This window comes from Budorcas taxicolor, chromosome 21, assembly GCF_023091745.1.
Source record: "Budorcas taxicolor isolate Tak-1 chromosome 21, Takin1.1, whole genome shotgun sequence".
Classification (NCBI taxonomy): domain Eukaryota; kingdom Metazoa; phylum Chordata; class Mammalia; order Artiodactyla; family Bovidae; genus Budorcas; species Budorcas taxicolor.
In genome coordinates, this window is record NC_068930.1 from 60,185,615 (window position 1) to 60,202,747 (window position 17,133).

At 39.2% G+C, this 17,133-nt stretch overlaps 1 protein-coding gene across 1 annotated transcript in view; it reads right to left on the reverse strand.

Moving 5' to 3' along the window:
- Positions 1-17,133, reverse strand: part of CATSPERB (cation channel sperm associated auxiliary subunit beta) — a 129,598-nt gene that overhangs the window by 25,353 nt on the left and 87,112 nt on the right. Inside the window, 4 exon segments of the mRNA XM_052659538.1 lie at positions 587-919; positions 3,573-3,763; positions 12,898-13,052; positions 16,405-16,559. Of these exon segments, the coding sequence (XP_052515498.1) occupies positions 587-919; positions 3,573-3,763; positions 12,898-13,052; positions 16,405-16,559 (834 nt within the window).

Consider the following 17,133-nt stretch of genomic DNA (forward strand, 5'->3'; position numbering starts at 1 on the left):
ACGTCTTCATTTCTAATGACAAGATTTTCCTTTTTCTCTCTCCTCTCTTTCATCTTTCTTTCCTCACTTTCTAGCTAAGTTATTTACTAAAGTTTTTTGTTTTACTTTTTTCCAGCATGCTATTTTACCATCATCTTTAGTAAGTTTTATATTTTTAAATAAATAAATACTTGGAAAATGGAGCAAAGTATAGAATTCTATTTAAAAGGTTTTTTTTTTCTTAAAATAAATACTTGAAATGGTTATAACCATAACAAGGTAATTAAAAGGTTTTCTTTTCAGAGGGCAGCTAAAGTTTAAAATCCTCTGTAAATTTGGGCTGATACTATAAACCTCATTTTTCTCATTTATAAAATAAGGATTATAATTAGCCCATTAGGATAGTCATAAACCATAAATTTTAAATGTATAAAAACATTTAATACAGAGTTTTGCATAAGTGCTCAATAATTAGAAGCTTATACTATTAGTGATAGAATGCCACCTACTAATGAAACCAAAGATAAAGGAAATATCTGAGTGTATTTTACATGCAAGAAAAGCAATAATATCTCCTCTTGTTATTTCCCAATAAAAATAAACTTACCATTTGTATTAGGTATGACCTTCATTTTTAAAGTGTGAGATTTCCCCAGATCAATGTATTTCAGGACACTGAGGGATAGTGAATCATCATGTTGTTGAAACCAGTAATTACATGGTTTTGCATATATGTTCCATGTTTGTCCATTCCTTTTTCCAAAGTTGTATAAGAACCAGGAATCTTTTTGAAAGGTCATGTTACGGGGTACTATTTCAGGCATAGTAGCAACAGCTAAAGCATTCTCATTGTCTAATATCGTTGTGATCAGGAAGCTGCTATAACCGGGAATCACCACAGTCTTTTCTATATCAGAATCTTGAAATGAGGAGATAACACCTGGAGCTAAAACAAGAATGATTTGGTATAAAATAGAACAGCCAATGTTCTCCAAGCAATACTGGTGGACCCAACTGAGGAATACATTATTTGAGTTTTTAAACTATGGTCTTAACTAGAGAACATATTTGTCATATTTCTGGTCATAATTCAAATTATTTTGTTGAAAGTGTTATCACAAATATGCCAAACACAATATCTACTGTGAAACCAGTTCTATAAAATTCTCAGCAAAAGACAACCCACACAGGGTTAAGTAATTATAAGAAAGTTGATTTCTTTTCTATAGAAGTAGTAAGAGCCTTAATAACCTAGAGATTGGAGAAAATCCATCAGAGTGGATGTGAGAGAAGTCGAAAGATGGCTGTTTGAAGGAGAAGAAAGTCATTATTTTAAAATGTTTTTGAAACACATCAACAATGATACTCACCTTGTTCTGAAAAAAATAAATAGAAGTAGTCTGAAGAGAACCTCATAATTCCTTTATGCACACATGTTCTAATTTTTCCCATTTCAATAAACCAACAAAAAACCCTTTTTTACATTCCCTTCAACTACCATTTCATTTCTCTTTTCCCCTTCACTGTGAGATTCCTCCAAAGGATTGCCTTATTCACTGTCTTCAATTCTCTGCCTCTTGTAATTTTTTGACCCTAATCCAATGACATGTCATTTTTGTCTACATGATTCCACACAACAACAGCTTTTGTCAACTTTACCAGTGACTTTGACACAGATGCATCGGGCAGTTTTCTCTCCCGACCTCTTTTCTAAACCCACCTCTTGGCAGCATCCAGCAGAGCATCCCTCCTTCCTTCTTGAAGTAACTTCTTCACTTGGTTCCTGAGACATACTCTCTTCTCCTAGTAGACCATCCAGTCTTCCCCATCTCTCTGACCACTAAATGCTGGAAAACTGGAGACTGGGTCTCAAACCTTTTCCTTTCTTTATCTACACCTGCTTTCCCAGTGATTTCATCTAATCTAGCAGCATTAACTATCATATATGCTGACCACTGGGCTTCCCAGGTGGCTCGGTAGTAAAGAATTCACCTGCCAATGCAGGAGATGCTGGTTGATCTTTGGGTTGGGAAGATCCCTTCAGGAGGGAATGGCAAACTGCTCCAGTATTCTTGCCTGGGAAATCCCATAGGCAGAGGAGCTTGGCAGGCTACAGTCCATGGGATTGCAAAGAGCTGGACACGACTGAATGACTGAGTACACGTGCATGATGCTGGTCACTCACTTCCCCTCCACCTTTTGACTTTTTGAGATACAATTGATACATAATATTAGTTTCAGGTGTACAACATGATTCGGTATTTTGGTATTTTTTTGGTATAAAACACCAAAAAAAATTAACAAAGTGGTGACCAATCCATACCTATCCATAACTACTTAAATGTAAATGAACTAAATTCTTCAGCCAAAAGATGTAAAGTGGTTGAGTTGATTTAGAAACAAAAACAAGATATGCTATATGGTGCCTACAAGGGACTCACTTTAGATGTAAGGAGACGTGCAGAATGAAAGTGAAGGGATGAAAAAAGATATTCTATGCAAGTGGAAATCAGAAGAAGTCTGGGATACCAATACTTATATCAGAGAAAGTAGACCTTAAGACAAAGGCTGAAGGTTATTATATAATAAGAGTCAAACAAAAAGATATCACATTTGTAAATATTTATGCACTTAACAAATGAGCACCTAAATAATAAAGCAAATATTCATAGACTTTGAGGAGAAATAGATAGCAACACAAAAATACTAAAGGATTTTAATACCCTACTTTCATCAATGGATAGGTCATAACAGAAAATCAACAAGGGGCATGATTGAACTTATGTTTTAGTAAGATCACTTAAGCTGCTCTGTTGAGAATAGACTGGGCATGTGACAGAGAAAGGGCAAGAAGGAAAGCAGAGAAATTAGTTTCCTTAAAAACTATTGAGTTGGCCAAAAAGTTTGGTCAGGTTCTCCTGTAAGATGTTATAGGAAAACCAAACGGACTTTTTGGCCAACTCAATAAATATGCAAGTACTATTCAGCCCAGCAGTTGCACTCCTGGGCATTTATTCCAGAGAAGTGAAAACATACATATACACAAAAACCTGTACACAAATACTTAAGGTAGAGTCAAAATTCTGTCTATTGTATGATTCCGTTTATGTAACATTCTGGAAAGGAGAGAATTGGGGGAACAGAAAACAGATCATTGGTTGCCAGGGGCCAGGGCTGGGAGAGCAAAGAATTAGGAGAGAGTTTTCTGGGACTGATCACAATGGTGGCTCCATCATTGAATGAATGGATTTATCAAAATCCATAGACATACACTGACAAGAGTGAATTTTACTGTATATAAGTTATACCTTAATAAACCTGACCAAAAAAAAAAGAAAGAGAGAGACTATTACAATAATCAAGTGAGAGAATGTATTAAATGTAAAATGCCTGTTATTCATCCCAGTGGAGAAATCAGGTTTTATTATATTAAAAATAAAGAATTCCTCTAGGAATTTAAGTATATGTAGACTTCTGTAGATTATCAATTGGTTTAAATTTTGAAATCTATTGTTCTATAAAAGAGCATGAACACTCATCCCAAAAGATAATTCTTCATTTTTCCCAGACATTGGAAATATTATTACACTTACTTTGTAACTGAAGACTAAGTTTATAGGAGTGATTTCCAGCTTCACTAATGAAAAGGGAACTAGACAAACAAGAGCTCTCATTTACTTCCTCTATTCCAAAAGGGTCTATCAGTTCTGCAATGACTGAGGACAAAAATCCTTCAGGAGTGTTATGGTGAAATACCTTCCTTATGTAAGCTGTTCCAGTTTTCCTAAAAACAAACCAGCAAATGTCAAGCAATTTGGATAAAACAGTGGTTTAAATTAGCAAGTTCATAAACATATAATTTATAAATAAAAAATACCACAAACAGTTAACAAATGAATATTTGAGTAACATTTATTCAATTTCATTAGTAATTGATGAAATGTCAGTTACAGCAATGGGATGTGATTTTTCACCTATCAAATTAAGGACGTTTTTAAAAGACAGGATGTAATAGTGGTAAGAACTGAGAGAGATTGACACTAATGAAATGGTAAAATGATACACTCCTCCTAGAAAGCAGTTTGAAACTATGCATTGAGTTCTATTTTTTTTTTTTTTTTTGCCCTCTGATTCCATAAATCTACTGATAGGTCTCTATCCTAAGGACATAACTTGAAACATAGAGGGGAAGAAAAGCTTTCCACACAAAGATGTTCATCACAGCATTATGATAAAAGTTAGAAATAGAAATGCCAACAATAGGAAAATTAACTAAATGATAATACCTGATCTACCTAGAAAAAAATCATCCATTAAAATGATTCTTACAAAGAGTTTTTCATTACCTAAGGAAAGTGGTCACATTATAATGTCTAAAATAAAGAAGTATAGTGAAAAATGTTGAAATGAATGTTGAAAAGGACTGATCAGTAATTCATCAGAGTGTTAACAGTCATGATTTTAACTGTCTTCTTTATATTTGCCTTTTAGGAAATTTCTGCAATGAGCATGTGCTTTATAAGCAGGAAAAACAACCTTCAAATGTTAAGCTAAGATGTGTGTGTGTGTGCTAAGCCGCTCAGTTAATAGAAGAAAATAGTTATGAAAAACATATCTGACCAAGGACTGTTATCCAAAATAAACTATTGGGGAAGAATAGAATCTCTTTTTCCTCTACCCTTCTAGGAGGCATACCTTTCCCAGGTGTGCCTGGGACCCTAGAAATTAAACTGACAAAAGCCATATTAACAATAAAATATTAACAATTTAGAACTGTAGCTTACCAGGCTTCCCTGACCATGGGATTTCCCAGGCAAGAATACTGGAGTGGGTTGGCATTTCCTTCTGCAGGGGATCTTCCTGACCCAGGAATCAAACTCATGTCTCCTGTGTCTCCTGCACTGCAGGTGGATTCTTTACCCGTTGAGCCATCAAAGAAGGCTCAACACTGAAGAGCTGATGGTTTTTAATTGTGGTGCTGAAGAAGACTCTTGAGAGTCCCTTGGACAGCAAGGAGATCAAACCAGTCAATCCTAAAGGAAATCAACCCTGAATGTTCATTGGAAGGACCCTTGCTGAAGCTGAAGCTCTAATACTTTGGCCACCTGATGAGAAGAACTGACTCATTGGGAAAGACCCTGATGTTGGGAAAGATTGAAGACAAAAGGAGAAGGGGGGCAACAGAGGATGAGATGGTTGAATGGCATCGTCAACTCAATGGGTATGAATCTGAACAAACTCCAGGAGATTGTGAAGGACAGGGGAGCCTGGCTTGCTGCAGTCCACGGGGTCACAAAGAGTAGGACACTACTTAGCAACTGAACAACAACAGCCAAATAGAGACAGTATAGATGTCAGGGATGAACAGGAAGAGCAGAGAGGACTTTCAGGGCAATGAAACTATTCTGTATGATAATATAAGATGTATATGTGCCATTATAGAATTGTCAAAATCCATAGAAAGTACAACACCAAGAGTGAATCCTAATGTAAACTATGGACTTCAGGTGATTGACGATGTGTCAGTATAGGTTCATGGACTGGAACAAAAAACCACTGTAGTGTCAGACACAAAGTGAGGGAGATATGTGTGGAGATGAGGCACATGGGAACTCTCTGGACTTTCTGATCCATGTTGCTAATTAACACTGCTATCCTAACACTGCTCTTAAAAAATAAAGCTTATTCCCATAATTAAAAAAAAAACTATTAACTTCTTTGCATCTTGAGTCACTGACCAATAGCCAGGCAGACACCTTAATTATTGACCCTGCCATCCCACTTCTACCACTAGAGAAGTAAATGAGTCTCTTGTATTGAAGTGTCCAGGATGGCTCTTGGGGGGCAATCAAGCTCCACTCTTACAGGAGAGGTAAGAATTCAGCTTTTAAAGGAGAGAAGAGACTTTGGGCAATGAAGGATGAGCTTAAAATTAGGAGTCGGGAAGTTCCTGAGGTGGAGAGGAATATCCGTTGAGTGGGAAAAACACTACAAAAAGGCAATCGCCATCAAATGTAACTACCTATACCTGATAAACTCCAATTCCAGTACCCGTGCTGTTTCTCCAGCCCACTGCCCTCATCCCAAGCCAATGAAGCTGCTTTAATCAAGGTCACTACAGCCTGGAAGGTTGCCACAGCCTGGAAGGTTGCCATATCCAAAGGTCTTCTTGGTTCTTAGGTTACTCAGTCTCTCAGTCACATGGGTCACAGTGGTTTACTCCATACTTTCCAAAACATCCGCCTCCCTTGGCTTACATGTCCCCGCTTTACCCCGTTTTTTTTTTCTATTTTATTGACTATTCCTTCTTCGTTTTCTTGGCTGGGGCCTCCTCTTCTGCCTAATCTCTCTTCCAGGAGTGCCCCAGGCCTTTTCTTCTCTACATACATCCATTTATATCGGAACAACTACCAAATGCAGAGCTCCTGCTATTTTTGTGGTATGCATTCATATATCCAGGCAACTGTCGACTTCACATCTTTACCTAGGTACCTAATAGGTATTTCACACTTAATATTTCCAATGTGCAAATCTCACTCACCCTGCCTAACCCTGCACTCCAAATCTCAGAAAAGAACAGCATCCTCTACCTAGCTACAAACTAAAACCCTAGCAAATTCTTGATGGCTCTCTTGCTCATTCCCACAACAGGCAATCCACCATCAGATCCTGTCTTTTCACAAGTACACTGCTTTGACCATCTTCTTTTCTCACCTGTATTATTTCAGTAGCTTTCCAAGGAGCCTAGAGACTTTGACTCTCACCCTGTCCTATACTTTTCACAGCAAATGATCTTTTAAAAAATATAAATTACTTCACTATCCTATATAAAACTTTCCAATGGCTTCCCCTGGCACAAAGAATAAAATATAAACCCCTATGCAGCCTACAGTTCCCTAGATGTTCTGGTACTTCCCTACCTTCTCACTGACCTTCCAACACACCATCTCACTCTGCACTACCCACACAAGCAATCCAAGTATAATTGGACTATGCTCTCCAATTTAAAAAAAAAACAGTTCTAAAAAAAAGAAAAAAATAGTTCTGGAGATGGACAGTGGTAATGGTTGCACAACCATGTGAATATACTTAATGCCACAGAACTGCACTCTTAAAAATGGCTAAAATGGTAAATTTTATGTTATGGATATTTTGCTATACCTGCTAGGCTGTAATGCAAAAAAGCATTATAAATATAAACATAGTCATTAAATACCAATAAAATGTTCAACTCATCAAGAAGATGTAACAATTCTTTTTTGTAACACTGCAAGTAGCTGTCTTATTTTAAACTACTTTATTGAGTTATGATTGACACATAAAAGGCCTTACATATTTAATATAAACAACTTGATGAGTTTAAGGGTAAGTATATACCCATGAAATCAACATCATAAGCAAGTCCAAGAAGATGTAATGATTTTAAACGTATACATATCTAACAACAGCCTCACACATATATAAGGCAAAATTGACGGAACTACAATGAAGAACTGACAAATTCAATATCGCATCAGAAAATTTTAACATAATTCAATAGTTGATAGATCACAAAAGAAAAAAATCAGTTAAGGATAAAGAAAATTGGAAAATCACAATTAACACGATTAATCTAACAAGTGAATACTAACACTGCACACAACAATGTATGAAAGGTATAAACATAGATAATACACAATGACCAAGATAGGTTTATTCCATGACTTTCAGTCTGATTCAACATTAAGTCCATAATGTAATTCACAGCATTAAGTAAAAGTTCAAAGGAAAAAATTATATATCTAAGTTCAATAGATACAGGAGAAACATTTAAGTTAAAAACCAAAAGAAAACACCTCTTAAACTGAAAAAAAAAAAAAGGTAACTGTAAATGAAAAAAGTTTTTAAAATGTATAGAAAGGATAGTATGTGATGGTGAAATGTTTAAAATATATTTTTTTAAGTCAGGAACAAGGAAGCCCACTGCTAATGGTCTGAATATTTGTATCCCTCCAAAATTCCTGTGTTGAAAACATAATGCCCAAAGTGATGATATTTGGAGATGAAGCTTTTGGGAAGTGATTCAGGTCATGCAGGTGAAGCATCTGTGAATCAGTTTAGTACCCTGCCCCTTTCAATCATGACAGTACACGGCGAGAAGTTGGCAATCTGTACCCAGGAGAGAGCCTGCACCAGAAACTTACCATGCTGGTACCTTAATCTTAGACTTCTGGTCTTCATAACTGTGATAAATACATTTGTTTATAAGCCATCTGTCTGGAGAATCCCCATGGGCAGAGGAGCCTGGTGGGCTACAGCCTATGGGGTCGCAAAGAGTTGGACACGACTGAAGTGGCTTAACACATAGCCATCCAGTTTTTTTATGTTTGATTAGAGCAGCCTGAACAGAATGACACCCATTAACTTCATTTATATTTAATAAGCTCCTAGATACTGTAACAGAAAGACATATATAATATGCTAAAAGGTGTTAAAAGAAACAAATTATCTGCAGGTGATGTGACTATCTGCTTAGAAAAAATATTCACCCCTACTCAGAAAATCCAAAAGAATATATAGAAAAAGTACTAGAATAAGCAAATGAGTTTAGCAAATTTGAAACACTTGAGATTGCTACACAAAAGTCAATTATACATTGACATGAATCAGCCACATGTCAATGTATGGCAAAACCAATACAGTATTGTAAAGCAAAATAAAGTAAAAATAAAAATTAAAACAACAACAACAACAACAAAAGTCCATTATAAGGCATTCTGCTTTGGCTTTTGATATAGAAAGAAGCAGCCCAACAAGCAATGAAACAAAATGGATAAATCACAAAGTTGTCACTTTGCTTAAGTCATCCAAGAACTAACCAGAAATCCAAGCCATTCCAAGGAGAGTCTCAACACGGCAACAGTCTCACTTGTGGAAGAGCATAGAAGGGAGAAACATGGTGCTGGCCACAAAAGAAATAAATAGGAAATGTCTAAAAATAGAAAAAACAGAAACAAAAAACTGTCAAAGGCCAAGATGTGCTGGTACGTGAGTTTGGAAATGCTGGGGCACCTTTCAAAAGGGAGCTGCACTCACTTGCAAGCTCCTTCCCATGGGCCTCAGGAGAAAGACTGGGGCAGAGAGTGGACCAGGGAGAGTCCCTGCTGGTGGTGCAGGCAGCAAGGGAGTGTGGGGCAAGGTCATTATAGGGAGGCTGGAGAGGGTGGGAGGAAACAGGGAGGAAGTCTCATTCACTTCCCTGAACCTTCTTTCATAAGAAGCAAAAGCCTTGGGCTGGGCATTAAACAGTTAAACATAGGCCTCAAAAGAGGTGATCCTGGTTGGGGAGCAGGGCCTGGAGGGTGCTGGCATTGAAGCCCCGACTCCCTCCCCTTCACTCCCACCTCCCTCTCTCCTCCCACCCTCGTCTCCCCGACACAGCAGAAGCTTTAAACTACTGAGAGGAAGCAAAGCCACCTGTCACTGGGGCACAGGCAAAGACACATTATGAGTAAGGGAAGACTTAAATAATAACCCTCTATCCTTATGGAGAGTCAGGAAGTTGTCCTGGGCCTAAAATTCTAGGAGTGCAAATGGAGTATCCTACTGCAAGAAGAGTCAGGAATCTCTACCCAGGATCTAACTGCAGCTATAAAGCAGAATTTGGTTGCAAGAAGTAATTTTTATTAACAGGTTGTTATGCTTTTTTTTTTCCCCTTAATGGAGCTTGACTAGCTGAATCTAACATTTAAGTGCAAGAACAAAAGCCAAGAAGATCCAAGACAGGGTGCTATTCACACACGTTACCTGGTTAGAGAAAATTTGTCAGCATGACCTAGGGAAGGTCAAATAAAGTAATGAAACAGAAGAGAGACCAAGAGACTGATGCACGTGGGGAACTAGGATATGTTACAGTGGTGACACTGTAGGTCAGAAGGGCCGTGTTTGCACAATTGGTAGTCTAAACATAAAAAACTAAAGAAATCTGATTTCTATTATACTTCATACTACACTCAACATCTATTCTAGATTAAAAACGTAAAAGGACACAGCAAAAGTTAAAAAACTACAAGACATAATAGGAGAATAGCCAAATAAGACTGTGATATATTCATATGAGTAAATATAGACACATACATCAATACCAAATAATTTTTTGTATGAAAAAAGCAAATCATAGGAAAGGGTATACATTGCTAAGTAATACATTTGGCAAGATGAAACAATATAGTTTGATACACATGTCTGTTAAACCTTTAAAAAAACATTTCTTAAAATGTTCATACAAAATTTAAGATAATGGTTATCTCTGGGGAGGCATGGTTTTGGGGAGGAGAGGCAGGAAAGAAAAGGAAAGTTGCCCAGAAGCAATAGCGGAAGAGTTCAGGGCCCTCAACACAGGGGAAGACTTTCAGACACCTAGAAGTGAGGGGGTGGTGGTGTTCAGGTAGAAGTGTCACCCCCATCAGCAGACCGCTTGCCCCTTTATCTCACCTCACTCTCAATCAAACTCCAGAAGGGGCTGGAAACCATCAGCTAAGAGGGAGGGAGGATATGAGTCTAAAAATAATGAGAAACTCTTCACCCCCTATACTCTAGGCTCCTCAGACTGGGTCAAGCTCAAATGGGAGTTGGAAAACAGACTTAAATCCAACAAGGGTTTGAAGTTTCTTAAAACACTGGACAGGAATGGAGTCATGTGGTAATTGACTGACTTAGATATTTTTAAGCTAAGGAAACAATTATTTACTCTCTAATGGAAAAGCTATAGGCCTTGCAGATACTTCATCTAGAGGCAGAAAGCAAATAGGTCCACAGAGGTGGTTTGAAAAGACAGGATGAAAAGTACAGTTGATACCTAGCTGATTGAGTAAACAAACTACACATAATCAATCTGGTCATTCATTTAATTAGAATCCTTCAAGCTTTCTGCTCCCTTAGAATAACATTCACATTCCCTACTGAGACTAAAAGGGGCCCATCTGGTCTCGAATAACTTATCTCCTCGGTTCACAACACTTAGGTCACTCTGGTTTTTCTTGAGTTTCTCAGGCACACATCATACTTCTTTGGGCCTGGGGCCCTTTTCCACACTGTGGTCTTGGCTGGAGCCTTTCCCCCACCCCCTTCCTTCGCCCTCATTCCTCTGATCTCACCTTAAGCATCACCGCCTCTGCAAAACCTCCCCAAATCCTCCCAACGAGGACTCACCCCTGAGAACTCACTCTCTCAATGCTCCATGCTCCTCTGTTGCAGGTTCACGTTACCTGTAATTTCACAACTGTTTACGCCCTGTGCTGGAACACAAGTTCCAGGAGTACATGGGCTTGAATGTCTTCCTCACTCTATCACAGCACCTCCCTAAGTGCCTTGCAGGTAGTAAGTATTAAAAAACTATTTGTGGGAAGAGGAAAATACAGGGCTCATCCTGCTTCACCCCTGACCATCTAGGCATCTTCCTTTGGCCTATGGCTGGCCTCATGACTCCGGCTCCCAAATCCTTGTTCTTTCTGGTTGAAGTCCCACCTGTGTCCAGTTCCCAGATCTGGCTCTTTGCTACCATGTCCTTTCTCAGAAATGCCCATTCTCTAGTTTTGTGCAAGTAGAGCAAAGTTACTGACTGAACATAGAACATGCTATGCTGCTTTTTAAACATTCTGATCTTTTAGAGAATTATCATATGCTTTCAAAATAATTAGCATAAAAATTGATATTAATATTGAGATGATACTAATCATATGTTAATTTTAAACAGTGATTCTCTATGTTTTCTACAAAGACATACCTATATAAACAGGCATTAATGGATCTGTAATATCATACATACGAAAGCCATCAAAAACAAATAGTTCTCAATGATCACGGACACTTTTCTTTGAGACAGAAGTTCTACAATCATTGTGGAATAAAACCTAATGCCAACATCTGCTATATTATGTTTGCTTCCTGTCTGCATATCTACCGCTGAGGGAGGTACTGGGTAGAGCATGGAGCTGTTGGCTGTTCCTGCTGCTGCTGCTAAGTTGCGTCAGTCGTGTCCAACACTGTGTGACCCCATAGACGGCAGCCCATCAGGCTCCCCCGTCTCTGGGATTCTCCAGGCAAGAACACTGGAGTGGGTTGCCATTTCCTTCTCCAATGCATGAAAGTGAAAAGTGAAAGTGAAGTCACTCAGTCGTGTCTGATTCTTAGCGACCCCATGGACTGCAGCCCACCAGGCTCCTCCGTCCATGGGATTTTCCAGGCAAGAATATTGGAGTGGGTTGCCATTTCCTTCTCCAGGAGCTATTGGCTATGGGACATTATCTAGTTGATAGTTCAATGGATATATAATAGAGACATTTCAACCTGGTGGAACAGGGCTCACCAGTTTGGGAACAGGTGAGTTTCTGGTAATCTGAGACTATTCCTTTTCTGGTTGTTAGATGTGTGTGTGTGTGGGAGGGGGTAGTTGTAGAATTCATATTGTTTTTCAAAGATTTTAAGCCTTACAGGCAGCGTTCAGGGTCATTGGCTCTTGCTAATATCTTGGAAGAAAGCATTCCTGAGAACTCTGCGTACCCTGTCAGGCAGTATTTCATGCAGGATGGTCTCCTCTGTGTTAGATTTGCTTGTCGTAGGGCATATGACAACTGCCGTGGGAGTGAGCTCTGAGGATAAGCAGTACCCAGTGTAGCCCAGACATTTTTGATACTCGGGACAACAAGCACTCATTTCCTTAGCTTGGCTTAATGGTGCTGATATACTTGGCCCCATGTTCCTAAAACTGGGGCACTGTGCAAAGCACCTAGAAGTCTACAAATGTATTTGACCTCGCAAGGTGTTAAAAAAGACTTACTCTCCTTGACTAAGAAAATTACTCCAAAAAGTAGGCTCAAAATTTAGAATTTAGATACCAGTGTGCAAGCTAAGTAAAATGTGAAGCTAATCAGTACCTACCTGGAGTGTATCAATTTTCCAAAGTGAATGTCATAGAATTGCTTGGTGTATATTCTATCCTTCGGTTCATCCTTGGGCACATATGCATAAAATATCATTTCATTTAAGGTGAGATACTGTGGAGCAAGGGCAGTGTCAAAGCCCATGTCACAAGCCTGGAACATGAAAAAAGAAAATATTGAATTTATTTGGACTGCAAGGAGAACAAACTGTCAATCCTAAAGGAAATTAACTCTGAATATTCATTGGAAAGACTGATGCTGAAGCTGAAGCTCCAGTATTTTGGCCACCAGATACGAAGAGCTGATTCTTTGGAAAAGACTCTGATGCTGGGAAAGACTGAGGGCAGGAGGAGAAGGGGGCTACAGAAGATGACATGGGTGGATGGCATCACCAACTCAGTGGACATGAGCTGGAGCAAACTCCAGGAGATAGTGAAGGGACAGGGAAGACTGGCATGCTACAGTCCATGGGGCTGCAAAGAGTTAGACATGATTTAGCGACTGAACAACAGCATAATTCCATTATGACAAAATGCAAATAATGGATTTGCTTCCATTTCACATCAAAACAATATTGCTTTTCTCATCTGCTGAATATCCATGCAGATGGGAGGGAAAACACACTGTTCTATTGAGGAGGAGAGGAAATTCTGAAGAGTGAAGTTCAGTTTAACATTCCTGTATAGAAGGCTGCAATGGCAGACAGGAGTGTCTTGTCTCATATGTGGTGGAGGAGTTTAGATGTGCAGGTTCTAGAAGTTGGTTCCAGTTTGGAGTATTCTGTAAGCAAGGGGCTGAGAAGCACCTCCTGACACTTAACAGCTACTCCCACCATGTCATGCTGGTAACTCTGTACTGCTGCTGCTGAGTCCTCGAGGCTGGTGGTTCACAAGGCTTTTCCTCTCTCTCAACACAGACAACTTTGGACCAGACTTCTGATCTGCAAGTCATCTTTCCAACATACACTTCTCTGATGCTGACCTTGTCCAGCTTTGAGAAATTGTAGGAGTGAGAAGACAGGTGGGGACCAGTCCCAAGGGGATGCTGGAGTTGCCCTGGTTGCTGGGACATGAGGACGGAGGGGTAGATGCTGCAGTCAGATGGAACAGTCCCCATCAAGACAGACCCATGTTCTGTCATGCCTTTTCCTCTGGTCTCTGAAATTTGGGAACTCACTGAGAAAGGGAGAGAATGGGAAACAGATGCCAGGAGAATACACATGGGCCTGAAAATGTATTGAACAGATGGCTTAAGGACTCTTGAAAGCTGACAAGGCTTTAAGAGTTCTGTGTGACATTCGAGACTGGGAGTGGCAAGAACATCCCATGAAAGAATGTGCAAATCCCGGCAAAGACAGCATAGTGACTAAAAACACAGGTCCTGAACCTCTTGCCCCAAACTGATTTGATGCCTGATTCCAGGAACTAACCAGTGGTGTGTGTAATTTGGGGTGAATTATTTACCCTCCCTGTGCCTCACTTTTCTTGTGGGTAAAATGAGGATAAGTAATTGTTATAAAGATTAAGTGTTCACGACAGTACTTGGCACTTGCTGCTGCTGCTGCTAAGTTGCTTCAGTCGTGTCCGACTCTGTGCGACCCCATAGACGGCAGCCCACCAGGCTCCCCCGCCCCTGGGATTCTCCAGGCAAGAGCACTGGAGTGGGTTGCCATTTCCTTCTCCTTTGGCACCTACTCAGAGCCAAACAAGGTTTACGGATCATGTGTATTCAGAGAGGACACAGATATAGTTTGTTTTGGGAGAGGGAGGTGATAATATTGAGTGCAAATTCCTTGAATGCACTCACCTTGAGTATAAAAACCCATTTTGGTTTTTGATTTTAATAACTTAAACTTTCACTTAAGAGAACATTTTCTACAAATTGTGAAGTTAGTGAAAATTGAGGTAACTGCTTTTTTGGTTAGGGCTACCCTGCTGATCACAGGATTTGATTTCTTTCTATGTAGCGCCACACAACAGACTGGTGAATAAATTAAACAGGGAGTCACATGATGGCATCTTACTGTCACTAGGAAATTCCACTTTTTTCTCTGTCAGTATCTCAGAAGACAGGGAAGTTAAAGCACCGTGTTCTGAACCGCAGTCTTGGCCTGGTGATTTTGAGTGATTTATTAAAACTAGAGTCACCCTTTATTCTATATAAAGTGCAGATTTTATTAGATCCCAGTTTAAAAATCTGTTTATTTGCTGATACCTTGATGAGAGTTCATTATCATGATTATGTGTTCTGTGATGAGTTTGTAGGTTCAAATATCTTTATAAGTTGGAGAAAGAAATGGCAACCCACTCCACTATTCTTGCCTGGAGAATCCCATGGACAGAGAAGCCTGGTGGGCTACAGTCCATGGGGTCACAAAGAGTCGGACACGACTGAGTGACTTCACTTACTTATTTATCTTTATAAGTAGCCCATTATACATTAAAATTATTAGAAAAATCTGCATGAAGTATCATCTATGATGCAGATGATTATTCCTTTCTCTGTTAGCATTAGAAAAGGAAGAAACAAGTGGGGAGGGTTAGTAAGAAAGAAAAAAGTCAACAGTGGGAAAAAACAGAACTCATGTTTCTCAACCTAGATGTCCATCAGCAGATGAATGGATAAGAAAGCTGTGGTACATATACACAATGGAGTATTACTCAGCCATTAAAAAGAATACATTTGAATCAGTTCTAATGAGATGGATGAAACTCGAGCCGATTATACAGAGTGAAGTAAGCCAGAAAAACACCAATACAGTATACTGACACATATATATGGAATTTAGAAAGATGGTAATGATGACCCTGTATATGAGACAGCAAAAGAGACACAGATGTATAGAACGGACTTTTGGACTCTAAGGGAGAGCAAGAGGGTGGGATGATTCGGGAGAATGGCATTGAAACATGTATACTATCAGGTAAGAAACGAAGTGCCAGTCTATGTTCGATACAGGATACAGGATGCTTGGGGCTGGTGCATGGGGATGATCCAGAGAGATGATATGGGATGGGAGGTGGGAGCGGGATTCAGGATTGGGAGCTTGTATACACCTGTGGTGGATTCATGTCAATGTATGGCAAAACCAATACAGTATTGTAAAGTAAAATAAACTAAAAAAAAAAAAAAAAGAGTCCATGGAAAAAATTAAAAAAAAAACAAACAACAAAAAACAGAACTCATGTTTCTTTAAGGTCACCCTTGAGAGAGTCAGACTCACCATAAACCTGGGTTGGATCCAGTTTAGAACATCTGGTGGTTTGCTGTGAAAACATTTATATGAAAATATTCCAGGTGTGTGTGGAAATCTATAAAGCTTTGTATGGGACTTGAAAGATTTTGGAGATGTTCCCTGATATATGGAAGTTTTTCCTTTAGTTAAAAATAGCAAAGAATATTAAGAGTGTTTGTCCCAAGGAAAACGCTTTCCCTATTTCTCTGTATATAGAATATGACATCTATTAAAACAAGGTAAACAGTTTCAACGCATTAGATCACTGACCTGTCCAAAAATACCTTTAGAATTTCCAAAGGCAGCAAGTGATCCACCAGCTTCAAAGTGGTCTGGAGTCAGTTTATGTATGAATCCCATGTGGTCATAGTATAAAGTGAAAATTTTATCAGAAATAGATCCAATTTTACTATATTTTCCTAACCCTGTTAGGAAAGAAATGGATATCGCTTGATATTGATATGATACACTTCAGTTCCGTTCAGTCACTCAGTTGTGTCTGACTCTTTGCGACCCCATGGACTGCAGCATGCCAGGCTTCCCTGTCCATCACCAACTCCTGGAGCCTGCTCAAACTCACGTCCATTGAGTCAGTGATGCCATCAAACTATCTCATCCTCTGTCGTCCCCTTCTCCTCCTGCCTTCAATCTTTCCGAGCATCAGGGTCTTTTCCAGTGAGTCAGTTCTTCATATCAGGTGGCCAATGTATTGGATGATACAACTAGAGAACTTTTAAAACTCTACCTTATAAAAACTCTATTTAAACCAAGAGGTGAGAGAAGTGCTCTGAGACTCAATAATTAGAAAATTCATGTTAGTTTTTGTTAAGTCCACGGAAAGTTTTTTTTTCAAGCTCCATTTCATTACTGGACCTGTTTGCTGAAGCAAGTGGACAGAGTGAGCAGATGTCTGGAGGAAAGGGGGCTAGCTCCCCCTGGCGGTGAGTTCTCTTCATAATACTGAAATCAGACTCCCCAGTAGGTGGAAGTAGAGAAGGA